Below are 24,750 nucleotides of genomic sequence, written 5' to 3' on the forward strand. Positions count from 1 at the left end.
GATGCATCTGAAATAATTTTGTTTCAGATGATAGAAGGCAGGACTTCTGGTTTAACATAATATCTACTCTAAAAAACAGTGGTTTCTGATATGAGAAATAAAGCATGTAATTTTCCTTTATTTTCTTATTTAGACAGAAGGAGACCAAAAGAGACAGTAACCCTTTGTGGATGGAAAGTAAATGAAGAATGACTTTGTTTTTAAGACCTATTTAATACTTGATTTCAGACAGTAGGAAAAAACCCAAACAACCAACCCACAACACTAATGAACTGAGAATAAATGAGGAAAAAATAATTGTGTAGTAAAATATGTCCAAATCTGAGACTGAAGCAGAGAAAGAATGGGAAATCCCTAGGTTTCCACTTCTTTTTTTTTTTTCAGGCTTAGACAAGCTGTAACTATTGAGATCAAGCAGAAAAACATTATTGGGAAAAGCCCACCTTGAATTCAAAGGCTAGCTTAAAAAATAAACATAGTAGGGGTGAACAGCAAGAATGTGGTGGAATAGTTCTCATTTATAAAAGAAATATTCAATACCAAATGTTTAAGAAAGAATAAACAATTTCTTAACTACTCAGTAAAGAATCTTTAGTATATTTTTAAAATAATTTCTTATTGTAGTTTCTGTACAGTAATTTTGTATTCCTTTATGAATAGGATTAGATATAGATGTTTTGCCTCATCTGGAAGATGTTACAATCATGGCACATGGTATTTTTCCTTACGCATCAGAGTTAAAAGACCTTGCTGCATGTTCTGCTTACAAGACTAGCTCTCTCCTTGACTTTGGACACAGCATCTTACTTTTCTGTATACATCACCTTATATAAAAAATAAGTAAGTAACTTAGAAGAGAATGTACTGAAGAACGAGTAAATAATTTTTATGATTACTAAATTGCAAATGATGTTTTAATTCCAAAATAGTTGAGATGCCAATGAAAAAAGTTGAAGACAAAACTCCCAGCTGGGTGATGGATACTTGTAATGACCAAAATCTTTCTGCAGTGTCTGGTTTTCACGTTCCAGGAAGTCTATCTCTTCTTATATGCTGGAAGCAATAAATATTTTTCTGCCTCGGGAACTCATGGCAAAGCAGCTTTGAGGCAAGCCAACACATGGTCACATTTGATGGGCTGAATCAACTTATGGTCCTAAACTGACAGGTGTTTTTGAGCAGTTCATGAGGGATTTAGTTGGTCTGGTGCAAAATGCAGCCTACAGGCCAATGATATTTGGATAAGCAGGAATTAATAACCAATGGCCAATACTGTTACCCTTGTTTATGCCAGATAATGCCATTCTTTTTGAGTTGTCCAACTGAAATCAATTAAAATACTTTCAGGTTGAAGACATATTTGCTGTGAAGTAAAGGGATTATAAAATTGGCCTAGTACTATGAGTCAGAGGTTTTGGTCTTTGTCAGGAAACAGTATCAGAACAAATGTACAATTAGTAGGGGGACACCCCCCAGCCACCCAAAACCTAACATCGTAGTTTTTGAATGTGTTTTTAGATTTTTCTATTATTTTCTAGAAATATTCTACCACGGTATATGGCTTGCTTCTGTTCTCACTGAATTCAATAGCAAAATTGCCAGTGACTGATGGAAAAAGCCCATGTAAAATGTCTCAAAAGCATTGGTTTCATTTTGGTAAATTGAATTTGTTGGCCAAAAAATTAGGTTTATAATTGTTTGCTTCAATCTTAGTTACAGAGAGACCTGCATCTCTTTACATCAATTTCACTACATTTATTCCTTCTAACATGCTCTAAAAAAGATGTATTACCCAAATTTTAAGCCAAAAATGGAAGATAAGCTCTTAGCAATATAGAGAAATAGAATCCAAATTCAATGTGCAAGAACAATAGCAAAAAGCTATGAATTGAATGCTAGCTCTTGCAGGTTTGCATTAATATTTTTGTTGTGCTTGTTTTCTCAAATATCCGACTTGCCTTTTTTTTACTTTTAACCCTGAACTGTTTCTCTATCAGAAATTTCTATGTATAAGTAATAGCAATTTTGTATTGAAGTTATTGTTGCTGTTAAATAGGGCAAGAAGAAATGTTTGCTTCTTGTAATGTGAAGGGGATTGTTTAGTTTTATATATCTTTTTTGGGAGACTGCTATCAATAAATCAGTGTGGTTTCAGCAAGTTGTTGGTTAGGTTCAGCTTTTCATGCTTGGGCAATGCTACAGAACCACTGTGGAGTCTGGCTCAGGTGTAAGCCACTATTTTATCTTTTTAAAATACCTTTCAAAAGAAAAAGCCCATACTTCACAGAATCTCAAACCTGTTTACAGGCAACTATTTACAGAACTGTTTTTCTTGTGTACCGCTTGCTAGCATTGCATTTGCTTCTTACAACAGCACCTACGCTTCCCGAGAGCCTTAAAAACACACTTGAAGTGCCAGATTACTGTCGTCCTGTGTCAATACTAAATATAATTTTTTCCACGAGTCAACTGAGTGAAGATCAGATGTTTTAAAAAGGATTTGATTTTCATTTGCCCGAAGGCTGCTCTGCTAAAAAAATTTTTAGTGACCTCATAGCTGAAAGTGACTGAAAATTTGTCCTTTTAGCTATTAAATAACTCAACTGTTCTGCACAGCTTTGTGAACCAGGATTATAATTTTTGTGTTCTAATTTTTGTAATTTGATTTTTGATTTATATGAAAATTGCATAGACCTTGAGATACTACTGTTGGTACACCTCTTTGGCTAAAATTTGCCTAATGCATTTCTAGGATATGAAGATGCTGTTAAACTAGATCAGCAGTCCCTCGTATGCTAGGATAGAAGGAAAAGCCTCTATTTGGATACAACTTCATTATGTTTTCTCTCTGAAGTTCTGAAACATGTGCTGTGCAGCTTGTTTCTTTCTTCCTGCAAGCTCCGTCTTGTAGCTGCCTCTAGCAGCTCCAGCACAATGCATCTTCTTAGGCTTCTTCTAGCAGGAACTTGTCATCCTGAAAAGAACAGACAATTTGCCAAGATGTTCAGGCTATATGGGCAGCTTTTGCTGGTGGAACAGCCATGTCCTCCCAGTCATGCCACTGGGATGCTATGTGGACTCTGTGGGTATTATGTGGGATCTGTAATTGTATGGGAGACTCTTTGATGGAGGTGGAAGCTCATCCATAAGATATGGATGAGATTCATGCTTGCAAAAGTGCTGATAACTAATAAAGTGAAGTTGTTCCACTTTCCATAGTACAGCAAGCAGAAAAGGTGTCTGTCACTTATGAGTCATCATAGATCTCAGCTCCAGCGGGAAGGTGTTTGTTAGGGTGCAGTATTCGGGAGCTGGTTGCCGCAAGCCACAATGTAATTAATTATTTAGCTGCCTCTGTGTGCGTATCTGGGTTCAGGATGATATTCTTGCATGGATATCTGTTGTGATTGGAGAAGCTAGAGCTCTGTCTTCAATATGTCATAATTTCTTGAGCCGGCAGTCATGTCTCAGTGTTAGTTAATGTATTTTTGTCCTGATCTCATTTAACATGACGCAGATCAGCACCTTTCTCCATACTCATCTAAAGCTAGCTGTGCTTTGCTGTGCTGACCGTTGGTGTGCTGTCATCACAGTGTATGTGGAAGGGCACTATTTCAAAATTAGAGAGAGGGTGGTGGAGAAGATAGATGCTAGCTTCAAGCAGACGACATCATTCAGGGAATTATTTTATTTAAGGTTAATGGAAGATCAGACACAGCATCTATCAGCTAAAGCAAGATCAAAGTAATCTGTTAAGCATTGAGACCTATAACTCCATTCATGAACTGTCATGGTGTACTGGTGATGTACTTGCAACATTTTGGTAGTGTTTGACAGGTAGTGTTTGACTGTTTATTGACACAAATATCCTCTGTGCTGATCTAAGTATCTATTTTTCTATTCTCGGATGGAAATTAAAGGTTTGGGTAGAGAGAAGTAAGTGAGAGAAAGCACCTAATACTCACAAAGAGGTGATACACATAGCAGTGGCTGAGTAAACAGGAAAGAGAATGGCCCCTGTAGCTGTGGTGGGTTAGCCGTGGCCAGCAGCCAAATACCTACCCAGCCACTCACTGCCCCCTGCATCAGTGGCATGGGGGAAGAAAATAGGATGAGAAAGCTTGTGGGTCGAGATAAAGACAGGGAGACTGCTTATCAATTACTTTTGTGGGCAAAACTCAGCTGAGGGAAAATTAATTTATTGACAATTAAAATAGATTTGGTTAGTGAGAAACAAAAGACATTAAAACAACACCTTTCCTTCCATTTTTCCCAGGTTCAACTTCACTCCTTCATTCCTGACACCTCTTGTTCCCCCCTGCCCCGAGTGGCATGGGGGGGAGGTGTTTGTGGTCAGTACATAGCAGTTTTTTCTCACCACTCCTGCCTCCTCACACTTTTCCCCTGCTCTGACGTGGGTTCCCCATGGGCTGCAGTCCTTCAGGGAAAAATCTGCTCAGCATGGGTGCTCCACGGGCCACAGTTCCTTCAGGACTACCCATCTCCTCCACGGGCGGCAGGGGAGTCTCTGCTCTGGCGCCTGGGGCACCTCTTCCCTCCCCTCCTTCTCTGACCCTGGTGTTCACAGGGTTGTTTGTCACTTGTTTTGTTCCTCCTCCTCTGCCTTTACGGTGTTTTCTGCCCTTTCTTAAATATCTTTTTGCTGACAGGCTCAGCTGTGCCCTGTGGCGGGGCCGTTGCGGAGCTGACTGGAAGCGGCTGCGTCCTGCTCCGGGCAGCCGCAGCCTCTCCCCACAGAGGCCGCCCCTGCAGCCCCGCGCTGCCAGACCTGGGCATTGCACCCAACATGGCAGCCCAGAGTATCTGCGTTAGGCCCTGGGTAGCTCCAGCCTTCATCAATACATTTTTTTTGTACCTGGGATTCAACAAATATACTGAAGTTTTTGTCCAGATGAAAAGATTAATACCCCCTGGTCACAGTCTTGTGGCTGAAAGCGTTTTCTGGTCAAAACATTTTGTATTATCTTTCCGTTGTCTTTGAGAGCAAGATGTGAGCATGTGGTGAGCTCTGCACCATCTGAAAGGTGCTGATTTGTGAAACTGGGTTGTCCACCCCTTCAGTGAGGCCACCATCTTTGAAAGAGGGACCTGCTTTTAAAAACCAACTCGCAGAGTCCTTAATCTAACTGCAGGATTTTTAAGAAGTAGTGATTATAACAGGGTGTTCAGCGGTATTTGTGTTGTACGGGAAGTCCTAAGGAGTTACTTGATAATGTTAAGGTATTATGCAAGATGGGATAATGACCTTGCAATGATTTGTAAACTTTGCCTGAGAATTGCTGTAAATTCCTCAAGCCTTTCCGTAGGGGTTTTTGAAATAATGTAATACCATTTTCATCTTCTGTGAGAATGAGGAACAATGTATTTGTGTTTGTACTGGGTAGTTGTTAGGAAGGGAAGTAAAAAACTGAGAGATCTGTTGGATTAAATAGTGACTGTCAACAGATTTCTTTGCGGCAGAGCTACTTTGGAGTGAGAATGTATTCATTCACTCTTTGTCTCACATTTTTCTTTATTAAGGTGCAATTCAGCTGAGATCGAATTCCTCTTTGGCTGTCCATAAGCTGTGGAACAGAAGGATGCAGAAGACTATCCCTTGCCTTTTTGTACATGAGTGATAAGAGCACAAGATCATTACTACAAGTTTGCTGCAAAGATGAGTTCAGAGGAGAAGAGTATATCTCCAGCTCACAAAACATCCACTCCATCACATAGAAGTGCCTCCTCTTCATCATCGTCTCAGAGGGACAGGAGGCAGGTAAGAAAAGATCTAGACGTTTGTAACATCTGGTGAAATGATTAATTTATTCCTGTAATGTGGCCATTAGTTCTCACTAGCTCTAAATTCACTTGCTTACAGCACTGGATGATATCACTATATCCAAGAACTGTTGATTTTTAAAAAATATTTTTCTTCCACTTTAGAAAAAGTGGTTTGAAAAAGATTCAGAAGCAACATGGGCACTATGTGTAGCACTGGAGCAAGAAGGATATATTCATGTGGAAAAGTAGGAAACATGCTCTGAAGACTTTTGGGAAGTGGTTTCTTTGGCAGCATGAACCTACAGTTGCTTCAAATTGTTTTGTGTCCTCTGTGAATATCTCTTTTTGTAAATCTAACTACAGAGATGTGTTATCTTTTTACAAGGTGATATTTCAATTCAATTTAAATATCATATTGTTCATCCTTTATGGAAGCACCTAACATTTTAAATATTATTTGGTTTACTACAAATTTACACTGATTGTCCCACGTCATATAGTACTAGTCCAGTTATGTTAGACTTCTATTTTCAAGAGATCCTTGTCTATGTGGATGTAATACATCTTTTCTCCAGGATCCCTTTGAGATGAGGGCTGTATTATTTTCCCTCAAAACACCTGAGGCATTCCTGTGGGTTTTTTGAGGGCTGGGTGTACAGTCTGGCCTCAGCATCAGTGGGAGCACTTCAGAAAGTATCAGAGCTACCCGCTAGATTTCAGATAGGTTGTTACATGTATATTTACAAATGCAAAGTTTGATACTGAAAATTTGATTAGAACAGAAACATACTTTAAAACTTTGATCCATGGAAACCTTGAACACTAAATCAGCTTCTGAGTTAGTTTAACATCATCATGTTTAAAAAAGAAATGTACAAAATGTAAGAATATAACAACTTTATAATTTAAAATATTGTGAAAATGTTTTCATTAATGCAATACTGGCTTCTTTTCAGCTTGACAGGGAAAAGAGGCAGGAAAAGAACTTAAATAATTGTTTGCTGTGGTATGCATTTACTTGAATGGCTGTAGCTTAAGAACATTTTCCCAGCTACTTGTATGCCAGCTGTGACACTATTTTCTCAGCTGCTGCTGAAGTAGTTTTTTTCCCTTACCTGACTTTTAAAAATTTTGAAAACTGAGAATTTTAATGAAAACTGTGACATTTACAGCTTTGAATTTAAATAGCCTTACCATAAGGTATGTTTAAAACGTTAAACCAGGAGAAGAATTCTGATGTGTGTTTGGTAACAGGTAGGAAATGTGTCTGGAATTTTTAAAATAATTTCCATTGCTCTTCAGTGAAGCCAAAAATGATGTTCTCACAGGTGATAGATATTTTGCCTTTCATGCTGTACAGGATTTGGCATTGCTGTACTCAGTTAAGTCCTGGTTAGCATATGATATCTTAATTTTTCGCTAGTTCCATCTGGAGCAATAATTTTGACATCTTTTGTTTAAAGCATCGATATATTTTCTCTCTCGCATTTAAACCCAAAGGTGGTGAATGCAAGACTTGTAGGAGCTGCTGAGCTCAGCTAAGAGCATATCCTCTGAGTTCTCTTCGTAATTAGGTAGTTTGGTACGATCATGCAAGTGAGAATGAAAAAAATTACCTTTTGGGAATACATTTTACCATAAATCTAAAGGCTACCGTATCTGTTACCATAGCAACAGGGTAGAGCAAGGTATACCTGTCATCATAATGAAACGGATGCTTAACTTTAAGTCCATATTTGGTCACTGAAACGTGAAGCATGATTTTAAAATAATGCTGAAGAGGTCGATGGTGTGATGCATCCAGAGCTCTCTTGGATCCAATAATGTCTGATGATGCTTAACAAGTATATTTAGGCATGTAAATGTGGACTGGAAAGGCTACTGCTAGGCATTAATTTTTTTGTCTTAGTGCTTTCAGTGTTAAAGGCAGGTAAATATCCAGGAGAATGAATGGATGGGCAATTTCTTCTGCAGTGAAACTGAGCTTCAGCACACAACACAGCATGAGGTGCAATGGTACTACATCCAGGGAAGTAAACATATGAATGTTTCCTTTGCGCATGTAGATACTATAAATCAACCAGCTTCATCGTACCATCTACTATAACAATTGTGTTTCTAATTTCTTTCCTTGCTTGTGGCATTATTTGTATATGTTTTGGTTTTCATAGGCTTTCCCCCAAATGCAATGATAGCTGGGGGGTAGGGGATTTTGGTTTGTGGGCTGTTGGGTTTTACTTTGAAAAGGCTTGAAAATTCTGTCTTGCTGCCTTCTTGGACTCTTCATAGCAGCTAGGAGAAAAGCACCCTTCCTGAAGGGGTAGTATGTATGAATATGGAAAGTGATGTGACTGGATGAAGTGTCAATGTAGCTTTCATTGTCATATATAAGGATAACACTTGATATTTCTAGATGGTTAATGACTGAAATCTTCTCATCATATAATTCTTGTCAAAGTCATACCAGCAATTATGGCACAGTTTCCCAATAAATTATGGTGCAGGAGGCTGAATGAGTGTGAACATGACTATGATATAAACCATTTCAGGGAGAGTGGAAAATGTCGTGCTGTATATAATGCTGGCATTTTAATGTAGCTTTCTTATTTGTGCAATGTACGTCACCTAAGAGAATTAGCAGTCAGCAAAAGCTTTGACATTGCCAATTTGCAGGCTCCCTAAGTAATTGATAAATGAACAGACTTGAAGCCAGCAATAACCAAAAAACTGGGTTCAGATTTTTGTCATCGTAGGAACTTTAGTGTCATTCATTTTTGTCAAAATCGTGGTTAATTTCGACTGTTAGATAGAAGGCAGCCCAGGACCAACCTGTTTTGTTTAACTCCTGAGCTGAGCAGGGTGGCAGGGCAGTTGTGGTGTCCTTGATAAGGAATAATTTAGAATGGAGCAGCAGCAGTTTTTCCTACTGTGGAGCTGTTGCAGAGCGTAGAACCCCTGTAATTTCCACTGTCGGGGGATCTCCCTAAGAAAATTGAGTCCCCATACAACATTGAGCATAAAAACTGCAATTCAGACAGCCTTTTTTGTGGGCCATGCTGGAAAGGGAGATTCTTGTTTTTCACCCCTCATGAAACTCTGAAAAGGCTAGTCATATTCTGTTGCACAACAAAAAGGAGGAAAAGTAACACTCTTTTTAGAAAGTACAGCTGAATATGGTAAAATCATATGTTGTGTATTCAGTTTGATGTGTGTCTTTATAAATATTCCATATTTTATTTACTGACTAAGTATGCAAGTCATACTGCAGACTGTAATATGTTATATATTCTTTGCAGTGCATGGGTAGCAATATTGTGCTGAGAAGGCAGAAAGAAGTAAATACATTATAGGATTAACAATGTGCAGTTTGGTAAATTGGGGCCTGACCCTAGGCTATTAAACAGAGGGAGTGATACAGAAGGAGAGTAATAATAATGAAACTGTGAACAAAGGAGAGATTTTGACTTTTCTGACCACCACCTAAAGGGTAGCTAATACATGATGTGAAGTGGATTTAGCAATGTCTGCTATTTTAAATGCGAGGATTTATCTTCTAATGTCTCAATTTTCTTTTTGGTCTTTTAGGGGGGAGGGATGATCAGCTGTTATCTCTTTCTCTCTCTGTTTCTCTTTGCCAGATTGCTGTTTCAACAAATCCTTGGTTCTTTTCCCACACAGCAAACACAAAAGGAGAAAAGCTTTTAGTCCTATTGCATTTAACCTTGTGTGGTCACCTTTCTACTAGGAGAGCTTTCATTTTTCAAATGACTGCTGTCTTTCAGCCATATGTAAAGAGTGAAAGATAGGGGCTTTGAAGGAAAAAGAAAAAAGATTTTCCAGAGCAGCAAACATCTGCTTTTGAGATTTTAATGTGGTTTTTTTTTTTTTCTTTCTGTAAGAGCAATATTGGCAAGTAGGAGAAGGGGTATACTCAAGGGATGCAGAAAGGGCTGAGTTTGGGCTGAAGATGTTTACCTGGCTTTGAAATTTAGGACCAGATCGTGATTCCAAAGTCAAGACTCTGGTCTTGCCTAGAGGTCTGTGCTGGAAAATGCCTAGTTAGCTTTTTATAACCACTATATTTTAATTATCAAAGTAGTCCCCTGAAAGCAGTATTTCCTAAGGTGAGTATCACCATTTTGTAGATATAAAGGCTTTACTGATGATGGAAGGGTCGAGTCATTTGCCTGCAGCAACCTTAACCAAACCTTAGTTTATACAGCAACTGGAAGACTAGAAAAAAGTTGTTGCATTAGGTGAATATGGGGGTGAAATGTGTGGTACCTGAAAAAAAGGACTAGTAATCGTTATTTGGATACAGGGATGCCGTAGAAATCTAGGCCTCACAGTGCTATCCACTGTATTAAGCACATAATAAAAGGCAGTCGCTGGCATAAAGTGCTGATTAGATGAGACAAACATAGATTGGGAGCAGAAAAAGAGAGAGGTGACTTGTCTGTTGTCTCTGTCATCAGCTAATGATAAAGCATAATGAGAAGAGATGTGCATAATAGGAAAATATCATGGGTTCTATGTCAATTCTAGAGTTTCATGCTTTCAGCTAACATTAAGAAGGGTAAAAGTAGAATTATGAAGGGAAGTTTCTTGTCTAAGAATATGGCCATCAGGTTTTTCCCAGGAGATAATAAGCCACAAATTTTTCATAGATGTAATGCAGGGACCATCAGGTTCTGTGAAGCTGAGTTCACATGGGTGGTCTGTATGCCACAGCAAGTGGGTGATACAGGAGGGAGAAGTAAGAAGTGCCAGGAGTGGAGTGGTCAGCTGTGCAGTGTAGAAAGCAAAAGGCACTCGGTTTAGAGAGTGAGACATTTGGTTAGGAAACAAATAGGTGAAAGAAATTAGTAGGGGAGAGAGAAACAGGTGGGCCAAATGCTTCATGAGGTTGTAGGACATGGAACTAAGAAGCAAGGACTGGTTTGTAGGGAGAACAACAACTGGCTGAAAAAGTAAGGGCAGAGTAGACAGAAGGAAAGCAAGGGGAGAGATTTTTTTTTTGTGACCAGGAGTATCTGGGAGAGCTGGTTGATATGTAGAAGGGGAAAAAAAAAGTTGCAAACAATCTTTTATTCTAACTGCTTGATGTTTAAGATCTTTTTTTGTAGCAGATTCACTTTCTATCTGTCCCATAGAAAAAGCAGTCTAGTATTCGAGACTGAAGCTACTTAATACAAAATGCTGGGGCTTAAAATGAGAGACCTGCTGTTGCTATTACTTTGGCTCCTGTTGCTGCTACACCTTTCCTGGCAGCTCAGTGGTAAGTAGCAGAGCAGTGGCAATGGGAAGGGTCATGGCAGGAGCAGCTGTGGTGGCAGCAGCTTTGGGATTTCAGCCACTAGTGCTTTTCCCTCGGTAGGCAGGGTAAGGTCCATCACATAACACAGATCCATCTTGCCTGCTGGAAATGAAAGTCCTTTGGAAGAGTCTCTCTCTTTTCATTGTCCTATTTCATTTAGCATTTTTGGTGCTTTTTCTGCGAGACTGAGAACAATTAGATGTGTGAGAGTTTGTGAAGGGATAGGAGGGAGTGTTCATGCTCATGTAGTTTAATTTTTTGGTTTTAATATATTGAGATACCTCAAACTCAACTTTCTCTTTGTTTATGACCAGTTACAATCAGTCACATAATATCAAGGATGCTTTTGTGGCTTCATTATAGATTTCTGCCTCATAAACAATGACAATATAATCAATTGGCATTTTTACTGTGCCTGCCTTACCTGTCCAGTGTGCCTCAGACAGAGTTGCTCATACAAGATTGCAATATAATATAACGTAATATATTCCATGTGGAAGAGAAGTCTGAGTGCATTTATATCCCTTCTTTATTCTTAAATTGAGTAGCAACCTACACGCTTGCTCACTGCTGTCAGCCTGATGTGACACCTGGGAAAAAATTCTTGGTGGTTACCTGTAAATTTCACTTGTTCCTGTCTCTCTGTGACTTTTAAAAGCAAGGAAGGTGAGGATGGACAGTTGTCTAGCAGATATGGTACAGACCTGAGAACGTGGAGCCTTATTCCTAGCTTTGCTGTGTAGCAAAGGATGGACTTCTAAGAGCATTTTTACTTCTCAGTAGTTTGTGAGAATTATTTCAATAATAATTATTAATATCTTTGACAGTTTCAAACTGAAGATGCTACTAAATGGCAAGTACTGTTATTACAGTGATGTAATTCTCTTTTGCTCTCTTTCCTAATTAACTCTCTTCACATAATATAGTTGAAGCAGCATTAGAGCAGGAAGTGTAAAATAAGTGCTTTAAAAGCAACATCTCACTGGAGCAAGCATATGTTCTGAGGGAGCCAAGGAATGAAGTGGCAAAATTGTTCACAAAAACATGCAATTATTCTTTAAGTTGGTTAGCTGCTGCTACTCTACAACATTTTTTTTTCTGTGCCTCTAATAGAGTCTGAAAATGTTCCTTAGGTTCAGGACGTAGTGGGTCTTACTTCAATATCTGAAAAAATGTCTGATACAGTGTAACTTATAAAGCTGTAGAACACCCATGTGAATGTTACATTAATTTCAATGCCATAGCACTTGTCTTAAATGAAATCATGAATCTCAGGCCTGCTAGATTCCTTTTTCATCACTCAAATGGATAACAGTGAACTACCTGATGAGTGAACATCTACACGTGGCACAATCAGACCTTCAGAAGAAGGTAAAGACTTTTGAAGTGAAGCTCTCCGGACTACAGATTTGCCTGGGGATGGGATAGGAACCTGTTTAAGTGAGACTCAGAGGGAACTGGTGCAGATTGACCCCAGGGGTGAGGCAGGCCCCCCGAGCACTGATGCCAATGGGTGCATTGAAAGTGTGAGATATTCCTTCTCCAGCAGTGGGAATCATTTGGGGCAGGGCTGCTGGCACACGTTGGCAGCAACACATGCCCAGGAGCCCAGTTCAGGCTGGATGTATCAGGCTTGCTGTCTATGTTGTGAAGCCAGCCTGCAGGCATGCAGCAGATGTCCCTCATCTTGTGCCTGTATTTCTGCCTAGAATTTACGTGATAAGATACATGGCAACCAGAACTAGTACATCTGTGTGCATGTGCACTGGATGGGCCCTCTCCAATCAACAGATACTTGGATCATGAGTGCCCCTGCCCTTGGTAATATCTATAGTGGTTTGGAGACAAGATCTCCCAGGGTACAATCCTGGAGATTAATAGAGGGAGACGCTGCCTTTTTCTAAGAAAGACTTGGCCTTAAAGCTGTTGAAGAAAGAAAGTGGACTGGAGCAGTCAAGGAGAGACAGATAGCCTGGTCAGCACAATGTCTGAAAGACCTGTGGGGGAAAAAAAGACTGTGCAGGAGACTTGGTTCGGTTCTTGATAGTCATAGTGTTCATGCCAAGTTGTCCCACAGGACCATGTGTACATGCTCTCTGAGCTTCATAAACATTGCTATCTGAGTTATCTTACCTCTAGGAGTGCTTTACAGACTGCGTGGAGAATGCTGAAGTTCAGATACGTGCTATGAAGAAAGATTTCTTTTTTTTGAACTGTGTCAGTTTGATTAGAAATGGTGTATGTAGCTATCTTCTATTACAAAACCTGGGAAATTGTTCACATAAAAGCTTAATTACCTATGCAGTTTATGAAAGATAATTTAAAGTGGTGTTTTCAGGACATAGTCACTCTTGCATTCCTCCTGTCTCATTTTTTCCTCTCTACCATGCATGCACATCCATACCTACATGAGCATGTCTCACTTTCCTTGAGAATATAAACTAAAAAGTCAGCTTGTATGTTTTAAAAAAATTAATATTCATACAATTCAAGTGTTCTCAAACATTGATTGATATTATCATAATATGCACTCATTTTCTAACTGCAGCTCGATCCAAAATGGGCTGTCTGAGATCAGTGAGGAATGTGTGTGTGTACGCACACACAACACACACACACACACATGAATTCAGAGGACAGAAATGCAACTCTTCTGAAGTGACATTTAGGATTTCTGGGAAACAAATAGGGGAGAAGAAAGAGAAGCATGATTTTATTTTCATTTCCTCAGTGGAGAGGAAAGACACAAAAGTGAAAAGAAGAGGGAGGGTGATGGCAGGTGTGATATTAAGGCTTCTGTTTTCAAGACAGTCATGCGTGATTGGGATTATCCACATTCAAGACATACAAATGTATTAGGCAGAATAAATATGTGCCTTAGTAAAGCTATTTGCTGTTCTGACATCTCTCTTTTTCTGTTTTTATTAAATACTTTATCCTGGAATTGAAAATGAAGCTGCTACATCCAAACTTTTTTATCCCAGTAGAATAAGATTAAATGTTAAAAAAAAAAAATTCTGATTAAAAATTTTTCAAAACACCTTTTTTCCTACCTCCTGTATTTTTGTACTGCATATATTAAAGTTTAAAGGATATAGAGAAAGTCTAAGTGAGTAGCTTACACAAGGATGTGAAAGAGAGCCCCAGGAAGAAAGGACTTTCTTTTTTTGAACGTACGCACTTTTTTAGGTGAGTGTCCAACTTTTTGGCCTATGATTTGTGTTAACTTAGACTCCCTTGCAATGATTTATTAAAGTGAAGACTGCATATATTTTCTGAAGAAGGCCATTCAACATGTCTAGTATGCTTTCATTAGTTAACAAATTAACATATCGAAGAATGGTTTTCTTTTGTGTATGTAATTTTATTTTCCCGCCTTTTTTTTAAACTATATTAGCACTAATAAAATGAATTGCTAGCCTGAGACTATTTAGCGAAATATCAATCCTTTTAATTGCTATTATTCAATAGTTATAAAAAAAGCTTTGTATCATTAGCAAACATTTGAATTCTCTCTGTCAGATATTGTAAATTTATCTGTTTGCTCTGTTTTGAGATAAGCGTGTCAAAATCTAACGTGTGAAAGGAGAAGACTGTCATTAAAGACTCAGGCTGTGACTTGGTAGTCATTCCAAACCATCGCTCTGGCAAAGAGAAGATTGCTGTTACAATGATAGCTCTTTTCTGCTTTATCCAGTTGTGCTAATACTTCCCTCCAAGAAGCTCTTCAGAGGAGCAAGAGCTTATTTCTCTTCAGAGTTTGTCAAAAAGTACCTTGAAAAGCAAAGGCTTCTTTGCTTCCAGAGCCTAAAAGCAGTGACATGAAGTGCTATGTACAATACAAAGCTGGAGTTCCAGAAAGGACTGAGAGAGAGCTCCTGAGCTAACAAATCCTTGACATTTCTGTAACACAAGAAGTGTTTATTTTGAGTATCCTAGGAAAGAAGTAGAGACATACATACCTGTATGTTTTAGTATGCTACAGACTGCTGCTTAGATATACTTGTCTTTCAGTAAAAAGATTACAAAGAGAAAAAGTTGCTCTTAAGAACATTTCTGTACAAGATGTGCATGTGCTACAAGAAGAAAAAAAAAAGATTAACTACAGGTGATATTCATAAAGTATTGTTAAGTTCCTTTGTCTGTTGGTTGATAGCCGAGATTGTTGAAAACATCTATGTCAATAAGAGAGAGTCAATAGGAGAGACTGAGGATGAGAATAGGACCATGGTTGCTTTACACAAATAAAAAAAAAACATGCTAGAAGAAAGAAAGGAGAGCTACATTGATGGAGACATGGTTGTTTTGCTTTGTACTCGCTCTTCTCTCACAATGATATTCAAGACTCTGCCTTTATTCCAACATCAACAGAAGGAAAGCCAGAGCTGACTGAGAAGCAGCCTAAGATAAAAGCAAGTTTCAAGGTGTGCTGGTTTTGGCTGGGATAGAGTTAATTTTCTTTGCAGTAGCTAGTACGGGTCTATGTTTTGGATTTGTGCTGAAAACAGTGTTGATAACACACTGATGTTTTAGTTGTTTCTAAGTAATGTTTGCACTAGTCAAGGAAAGGACTTTTCAGCTTCCCATGCTCTGCCAGGCACATGGGAAGTTGGGAGGGGGCACAGGCAGGACAGCTGACCCCAACTGACCAAAGGGCTATTCCATACCATATGGTGTCATGCTCATATGATGTCATGCTCAGTATATAAAGCTGGGGGAAGAAGAAGGAAGGGGGGGATGTCTGGAGTGATGGCGTTTTGTCTTCCCAAGTAACCGTTACGCATGATGGAGCCCTGCTTTCCTGGAGATGGCTGAACACCTGCCTGCCCATGGAAAGGAGTGAATGAATTCCTTGTTCTGCTTTGCTTGTGCACAGCTTTTGCTTTCCCTATTAAACTGTCTTTATCTCAACCCACGAGTTTTCTCACTTTTACTCTTCCAATTCTCTTCCCCATCCCCCTGGGGAGGAGTGAGTGAGCGGCTGTATGGTGCTTAGTTGCTGGCTGGGGTTAAACCACGACACAAGGTTATTCCCTTTGCAAATAATATTGCAGATTAGCTCAGCATATATCACAGCTTTGTTTAAAAGTTAGTAAAAACTGGTATGTCTGCAGTCAAATCTGTGTCTACCTTATTACTGCTGCTGTATTTAAGATAACTGGATAATACTATGGTTTTAGTTGAGAGAAAGTGGTTAAGCATTGTACTTCATACTAAACAGAATTCAAATAAGAACACAGGCCTGTGTTCTACAGGGGTAGCTAGGTTGCAAAAAGAATGCCAGTGAATAGCAGATAATAAAAGATGCACTAGTTAGTCCTAAGGATTGGAAAAAAAGCACACAAAATACCACACAGAAAAGCTCTATTTTGAATTACTGTTGTAGAACAGTGTATGTCTAGGCCCCATGGTTATGGGTGTTGAAGACCACTGAATGCTGCGAGCAAACAAAATGACCCACCAAATCTTTTTCATTAATTGTTAGGCACATGTTGTGCACATTTCTGAACTAAAGAGAGTCTGTGTCCAATGTGAGCGATAAATTTCTCACCAGCATGTCTTTTTCTTGGAAATGAATAAATTATAAATTAGAGAGAATTCATCATGTTAAATATAATTCATTCCATTAAGTAATTAAGTAGTGAAGCAGAAAGGGGAGGCATGAGTGCCAGACTTGTCCTTCACTGGATTTCCTATCTCTACTTACCCAATATCTTTTTTCTTTCCTTGCCTTCCCTTTGAAAACAGCTGAATGTCTTTTCTTTTAATGGGAAGTCAGATTCAGTTAAGAAATGTTAGGGTATTCAGCCTCTGGCCTGATGGAGATCAGATGCTCCATGTGCTAGTATTTGTTCTGGTGGACAAGGTGAACGGGTCACTGAACTCTTAACTGAGAAACGAAGTCGGTAAGATATATAGCAAGATATTGTAAAATATGTTTTCCATTCTTGCCCTGCAGAGAAGATGAGAATATGAAACAACATCATACTGTTATTTTCTCTATCAGCTTCCTTCTCCCTCACGTGTCTTTGGGAAGCAACATGAAAAAAATGCAGGACAGCACCAGCATTTGTGTTCCCCGTGTTGTAGGCTTGTTAGGGGCATTGTGGAGCAAATGTGTGCTCACATATATAATATATGTTGTGAATAATCTGAAAGCTGAAGGAAGAATTGTAGTGAGGACTAAAATTTAGCAATGGAATTACAGTTAAATTTGTAATCTTGTTGAATTAATTTCCAAGAGCACACAGAATTTGATGGTGCTGGCATTTTTCTCCAGGACAAGCCAGCTATAGTGCGCAGGTAATCCTGAAGTATGAGGGAAGTCTGGAATGGAACAATGCAGAGGTTGATTTTGTCTGCCTGTATTCTTGGGATGAGAGGAGTGAGAGTACCACGTTGATTGGTACGCCTAGATTAATGGATTATTCATTATTCTGTTCGATTATAAACAAAACCCAGAAGCTGTATTGATCTGCCTCTTTCTTCCTTTTCTTCTCATCACCTTTTTTAACTGTTTCCTTTAGCAACTCTATTTTTCTTGTTAAAACAAAAAACCCTTGATAATAACTTCAAGATCTAAACAATTTTTATTTCTGTGATGCTAAATAACCAAACTCCTGCATTATAAAAATAGCTGCTTTTCAAAAAGTCAAATAATTATGTAATTTGTAGCTGTAATTTTGCAGAAAAATAACATGCATTAATGGAAAACATTTTGCACCAAGTAATGTCTCTTAACATTATGCTAGAGACATGTCACATTTAAAGAACTGATTTTGTGTCAGTGTAATGGTGGTCATGACAGAAAAGAATTGGAAAGCAGACATTTACAGACAACAAGACAACGCTTCTTGAAGTAAGGAATGTAAAGAAGGCAATTTTATTTTAAAAGTGTTAATTTTCTTATTTCCAAACAAATTGTTGAATAAGTCAGCATTCATTAAAGTGCTGTTAGCTAATAATCTATTTCTCAACTGAAGTGGAACTGTAATGACTGAGGGCTGATTAAAAAAAAAAAAGGGGCACAAAACCCCCTTGCCTTAAAATCATGCAATTGAAAATGTCACTGGAAATCTGGCAAGCCAAGGGCTGTTGAGTTACTCCACTCTAAATATTGTACAAAATGAAATTGCAGTTATGTAACAACAAACTGCACTGGCTGGTACATACAAGACCTTCAGAACATCTGTGTTGGGCATTGCTCCATCTCAAGATGGAGGGATTCCTGCCTGCCAAACAAAACTGGCAAGAAAGTTGGGAATCGTCCTGATTATGCTAATCAAGCGACATTTTAATCTTCCTTGGAGGAACAGATTTAGGTTTTCTTGTATATTGTTTAAATGTGATGCTGTATGCATAAGTAGCATTTCATCTATTCAATGAGAAAACTTTATCATAGTTCATAATTAGTAACTTTGTGGTGCTCAGCTCAAACGAGCATATTAAATTATTTGACGTGTAATATAGGAACTTGTGCTACATAAATACAAACGTTTTTCTCATTTGACTAGTAATAGACATTGGGCTAAGTAATAAGATTGGCCTTTGTTTGATAAAGCAGAAGATTTCAAAGCATAGATGACAAAGCTTTTGCTGGTTTGCCCTGGGGAATGTGGCAGGTAACATAATACTGCTGCTTTTCCACATTCTTCACTGTAAAATTAAATTAAAAGTAACTGAAAATAAATGCCAATTATTGTTGCATAGTGGCAGGGATGCTTATTAATCTCCACTGACAACAGAGACAATCCCCATATTTTCCTATTCTCATTCACAGTTGCAAATTGAAAGAGAACAATGAAGGTCTGTGTGTTGCTCTGCAGCAAGATGTGGTCTGTGTTATATATGCATTTATATGAATAGCTGTGTTTATTTTCATTTAATTTGGTTATGGTCCTTATGTACTTAGTTATCTGTATAAACAATAATATTTACTCTGCTGTTTGTATGTATTTTTGTATTCCCTGATTGTTTCTGCTGTCGCTTGTACCTGTGTAATGTCTTCTTCAGTGAATGTAAAGAAGCCTAATTGTGAACAAAATGTAATGGTCGTTTTCAGTTGAGAAAAACTTACCCTTCTCACAGGGTAATTGCAATTGCAATTACCTTGCGATTGCAAGTTTGTCATTGTGCTACATGTCCTGGAAATGAAATAGTTTTATTTCATGCCAAAGAGATACTACTGACATTTGTGGTAGAATTCTTACCAAATAATAATATGAGATGTAGCAAAATTTCACCTGAGAATGAAATGCAAATCCAAGCAGGCAGAATGTGGTTATTTTCTCCTGTAGCAAAAATGCTTTTTCTCTTACAAAATATGAATGAAACATTTCTGGAAAATGGGAAGACATTTTTAGATGTCTTCTAAGAATAGCAGGTTTTTTCAGGACTAGTTGTGACATTATGTATTTCATTTTTGTACTATGCTTTGAAGATATAAAATTTTATAGTATTGTCATATGTAAAAACATCTGTAATGGTTTAAGATCATTGTGTTCCATAAAGCCCATCAGCTGAGACTCAGTAACTGATCTTGTGAACACCTGTAATCTTTTAAAAGCACTCATGTGATGAGTTACTGCACCTCAGTTGAGAAGCCAATAACAGAATGCTAAGCTGTGATAATGAATATGTTAGAGGCAGTAATATCTTATGTGCAATGGTTTGCTTCAGAAGTCAATGCAGGACAGTGCCAACTGCACGATATGGATACTCAGTGTCTTGTATTTTAGCAGAAAACATAATAGGTCTGGCTAGGAGCGCTTTGCATCTCTGTAGGTAAGAACTGCATTACTTGTCTTTCCTGGCTTTTTTTAGTTCCCAGTCATTTCTAGGCTGAACAGAGTAATTAGTTTTAAAACTAATAATAAAAAAAGAAAGAGAGGAAGGACAGAGAGGTGTATTGCCTCAGAAGACAAACTATTTGTGCAATTATGTCATGCACGGGTAGTACTTGGTACGTTTTGAGCCATGATGCTGATATTTTATATAAGGAGTGTAATGATTGATCATTCATTACTTAATATGTATTTTAAAAAGTAAGATTGAATAAGTTGTTATCTTTAATTACTTTTTTTTTTTTAGAGTGTTCATATTTTGGAGCGGAAGGCTTCTTCGGGAAGCACAGACCCTTCTTTAAGCAAGCAGTTCCTTGAAAGCGACCCTATCTCTCTATCCAAGGTAAGCAAAAGCATGGGCTGTAATCTGGGTGATGAGTTTCCCTCTGTAGTTACAAAATAGTTTGACTAGCAGCTTTGGGATATTGCTTTGTATGATTCTACCATTGAGTATATTGTGAGCCTGCCCTGGAGCTTCCTGTTGCCCAGCTGAAGTGTCAGAGGGCCAGTAATCTTCAGTAGATGTTATATTAACAAAATTAAAGATTTGGATGGTGGTGGTGGTCTGTTGTTTTTTTTTTTTTTGCCCATGGATGGCCCCCAGGAACACATTTCACAATCTCAGCATATGGGGCTAGAAGGGACTTTGAGAAATGACCCAGTCCAATCCTCTTACTAAGGTAGAGCAAATCATATCCAAGTCCAAAATTGCTGCTAATCAATAATGAGATTAATTTAAAAAATATGTCCTAATGACATTCCTTGTGGGTAGTTTCTTAAAGTTTGAAATTCAAAATCTCTTGTTGAGACCTTCTTTCCTGAGGCAGAGAAATGGATAGAACCGTAGGGGTAACACCATCAGTTCCTAAAAGGTGCAGCCTTGTGTGTGGTGCTTTGCAGTCACCTTCTTCCTGGCTGAATTTCTCGGTTTTGGAATAACTGATTCCAAATAAGTCTAATTCCATGTAAAGAAGGCTTTATTTTAAGATACTTCATATGAAAAAGTAAGATTGTTACTGAAAAGGTGAGGATGCTGTGATGGAATATTTGGCGGAAAAGAAAAATCTGAAATTAAATGTCTCTAAGTTCTGAAACAGAACTGGTAAAACAAATTTAAAAGGAAACATTCTGTTCAGGGAAAATTAAACGGTTCATTCTGTTTTATTTGGAAAATAAATACTTTGCAGTCAAAAAGACTAGGTTCAGAAAGCTTTTGGTGGTGGCTCCCTTACTCCCAATGGGACATATGCAGACCCAAGGACTGAAAGTTGTGCTTGTGTTCCCCTGGTCCTGCTGCTTCGTGCAGAACTGTTTCTCACGTAATACGTAGGGAATCGCAGAAGTCCTAAAGTACTAATGCTGTACTTGAGAATTGGCATTGGATGAAGACCCTTCAAGCATATCACTTTCATTCTAGTTTTCCCCCATTTCTGGCTGCTCTTGCATAATGTCCCTTGTATTGGGCATGTCTCATCATACCAAACCTGTGGGATGAGGCACCGTTAGGATGGTTTTAAGAACAGCTTGTAGCACTAGTGCAGCAGAAGACAGGTATCCATGTTGCACTGAATAATTGCTCATTTTGTCCTGTATCAGGCCTTTGGTTTAAATGAATATCTATATGAGATTGTGTGATTTCTAGTTGAGAAGTAATCAATACTGATGTTATCTAGTAGATAAAAGACTTATGCCTGCAGCTGATCTTCTAAAGGAGAAATCAATATGGTGAAGAATCAGTTGGCAGAGTTGTGGAGAGAGATTCTCTGCTCACCCCAGGGGACTCATAGTTTAATTTTCCCCCCTCAAGTGCCAAGTGCTTCTTTGTAGGGAAAAAATAATGCATATGTGCTTCCCTGTACAGTAGTGGAAAGAGAATATCCAAGCAAAACACAGGAAAGTAAAAAAGGTGGTTTTAGAGCATGGCATTTACAGGCACTGGGATAGTTCCAGTTTATAGTTATGCAGGGAAAACTAAACTGAGTAAACATTTGTATTAAAATTTAGTGCAGTATGTATTATTTGGGATAGAGCTTTTCGCCCTTCGCAAAATAACAAGACCTTGTTGAAAATTACAGATTTGAAATTTGCTGTTACTTTTGAAATTGTATTTTCATAATAGTAATGTTAATGTTATCAGGGTTACATGACTTACCTGGAGGTGTTACGAAAGACTGACAGTGCTTGGCTTTGAACAGTTTTGTGGGAAATGGAGGAGACAATTTTTTTTCCCTTTAAATGTGTGATGCTGTATGAGCTCCTTACTCTCTCGATAACTTTTCATAACATTGCTGGGAGTTGTGACAGATTAGCTGAGAAAATGCAAATTTACAATATTGTAGGATACAATTAGTAAAATAGAGTCTTAATAAGCAGGCAATAGGAGATTTTTAAATTGGTACAGAATTTTGTTGATTACAGTAGTAGCAAGAGGGATAGAAATAAAGGCATGATTGTTTTTTCTCTTTAAAAATATTGTTCTTTAGCTGTTCACTATGGTATATTATAAGTCTGGCTGGAGTTGTACAAGTCCGTAAGAAGTGGTATGTACAAGAAATATGCTTTAATTGGCTCCCTGAAAGGCATACAGCTGGTTGTATCTGAAATGATACAGTTCCTATTCTTTTCTCTAGAGAGAAAATTAGTTAGCTTTCCTATAAATTTCTCTTAATACAGTTAAAATGAATGCAGGAAAACAATAATAATAAATTCCTTTTGCAGATTTCTAAAGGTGCAATTAGCCTGTGAAACTCTGTCATAAAATGCCTTTGAAGACAAGAGCTGGCTATGTTCAAAACCAACAACAAACCAACCTCTTCTGCTTGTTTTTCTGATTTTAAGGAAAAATTTGAATATCCAGAATCAATGTAGCTTGTACTTTAAAGATCAGAAAATGTATAATTTTTTATGATCAGGGAATACCACAAAGGGCACTGTTATTATATGCCCATATATTTAACAGTATGGTTTCTTCCTCATTTCATCTCATCATCCCATCTTTCTTTAGAGAAGGAATACTCTGAGTAAAGGTACCTTTTTAACATGCAGATTCTGCCTGATATGGGCAGAATCTTGCAAAATCTCTTCAGTCCTTTTAGTTCTTACAGTGCAGTGCTAATTTGTGGGGTGCCTTCTGGATAGACTTAACAGGTGGTCGGAGCCACCTGCACTTTCACACCATTACCTCCTGTAGCAGGTCTGACCTTTCTTATAGTTAGCTCACCCACAACTTGATCCTGTTTTCATGTATTTGGATGTATTTATTTCATTGGGATGCAGTCCTTGTTGTGAACAGTGTGTCCAGACCCACCCTCAGATTGTCGTTCATTGACAGTGTCAGACTTTTTTAAAAGCTTCAACTTCCTTTTAGTTACCTGGTAAGCGTTAGACTTCCAAAAATATCCATATTCAGTAGTTTTAAATGAGATAGAGCTGGACATAATACAGTGACCATGTAGTGTGGTACCTAAATAGGCTGATTTAAAAGCCTAGCCCTCCTTTACTTTTTGTCTTGCACTGGAGAATTTGTGCTACATATAAGTGCAATTTTTCATCATGTGTGTGCACAGTTAATTAATCAATGTGTCTTCATACTTTTTCAGCAGGAACCTGACAGCTGGGAAATCATAGAGGGTCTGAAAATAGGCCAGACAAATGTCCAGAAGCCAGACAAACATGAAGGTTTCATGCTGAAAAAGAGAAAATGGCCTTTAAAAGGTTGGCACAAGGTAAATGTCTCATGAAACAGTCAAAAGATTATTACTTCATTTTATGAGTTGGGATTTTTTCTCTAGAGGAAATTAGGATGTCAAATAAATGCCTGGGATTTTGGTGTATGACTTTTTCTTCAAATTGTGTAAAGAATTAGTTTGCATACACAGCTCATGGCTTCCAAATTGCAGTGCCTGCTGCCTAATGTTGTATTCAAAATCCAGGCGGAAGTTGTAAATAATGCAGCAGATGCCTTGTGGTTTAAGAGGTTTAATCAATATCCCTTTCGTTCTTTCCAATATATTATACCAAAGGTAGCTGTGTACTATAAGATTGCATTAAAGTACACAGAACTTCACGATAGCAGAGGAGAGCTGAGGGGCTTTTGCATGGACCCAAGGCGTTCGTACGGAAGAGCATTCCCCTTCAGGCGTGCTGACTGGGCAGATTTGCTCAGCTTTGTCCCTGAATTTTGTTTGTTTTCTTGACTGCAATCTTCTGTGTGGGCATGCAGTGGGACTATGCACTTTTGCCATTAGATGTCTCAATTTAAAAACAAAACAAAACCCCCCACAACTCAACCCCAAATCTCCTGTTTCTATTTAGTTAATTTGGAGACATTTCTCCATGCATAATTCTACCTTTTGTTAGCCCTAAACCTGGTGTTCATAAACTCTTTTGTCTGTATTTTATACCATAATAATTACTTTTTTCCCCCTTTTTTAGCAACAAGATGTGTGGTATTGATGCTCACCTGCCTTTTTGTAGCTGAGGGTACTTGAAGCAGGATAATTTTCTAGGACAGAATGCATTTTAGTGCAACAGATAGTGAAACCATTTGTTACACATGGCGTTTTTTCTGGCAAAGCATTAACTTTGTTTTTTTTGCTAAACACTGTGGGACTTACTCAGGTCTGAGTCCAAATGCAGTCCATGCTAGTATAAATTACACTTTTTTCCTAATTTCTCTGTTCTTTCTGAATGTTATACTAACTTATATATATGCCTGCCACCGTTTTTTGTGCATGCCTATCTACCTTAGATTTTTTGGTTTTGTTTTACTTAACTAGAGTTTGTAGCTTCAGCAACCAAATACAT

At 38.2% G+C, this 24,750-nt stretch overlaps 1 protein-coding gene across 3 annotated transcripts in view; it reads left to right on the top strand.

The window, feature by feature from the left end:
- LOC140657292 (oxysterol-binding protein-related protein 6-like) overlaps window positions 1–24,750 on the top strand; it is a 129,610-nt gene that overhangs the window by 43,464 nt on the left and 61,396 nt on the right. For all 3 annotated transcript variants that reach the window (XR_012044276.1, XM_072874089.1, XM_072874090.1), the window contains exons 2-4: window positions 5,542–5,779; window positions 20,192–20,287; window positions 23,544–23,669. Coding sequence is in view for 2 of the 3 variants with exons in the window: in XM_072874089.1 (XP_072730190.1) it covers window positions 5,678–5,779; window positions 20,192–20,287; window positions 23,544–23,669 (324 nt within the window). In the remaining variant the exon portion in view is untranslated. The remainder of the gene's footprint in view (window positions 1–5,541; window positions 5,780–20,191; window positions 20,288–23,543; window positions 23,670–24,750) is intronic.

Source organism: Ciconia boyciana, chromosome 10, assembly GCF_034638445.1.
Source record: "Ciconia boyciana chromosome 10, ASM3463844v1, whole genome shotgun sequence".
NCBI lineage: Eukaryota > Metazoa > Chordata > Aves > Ciconiiformes > Ciconiidae > Ciconia > Ciconia boyciana.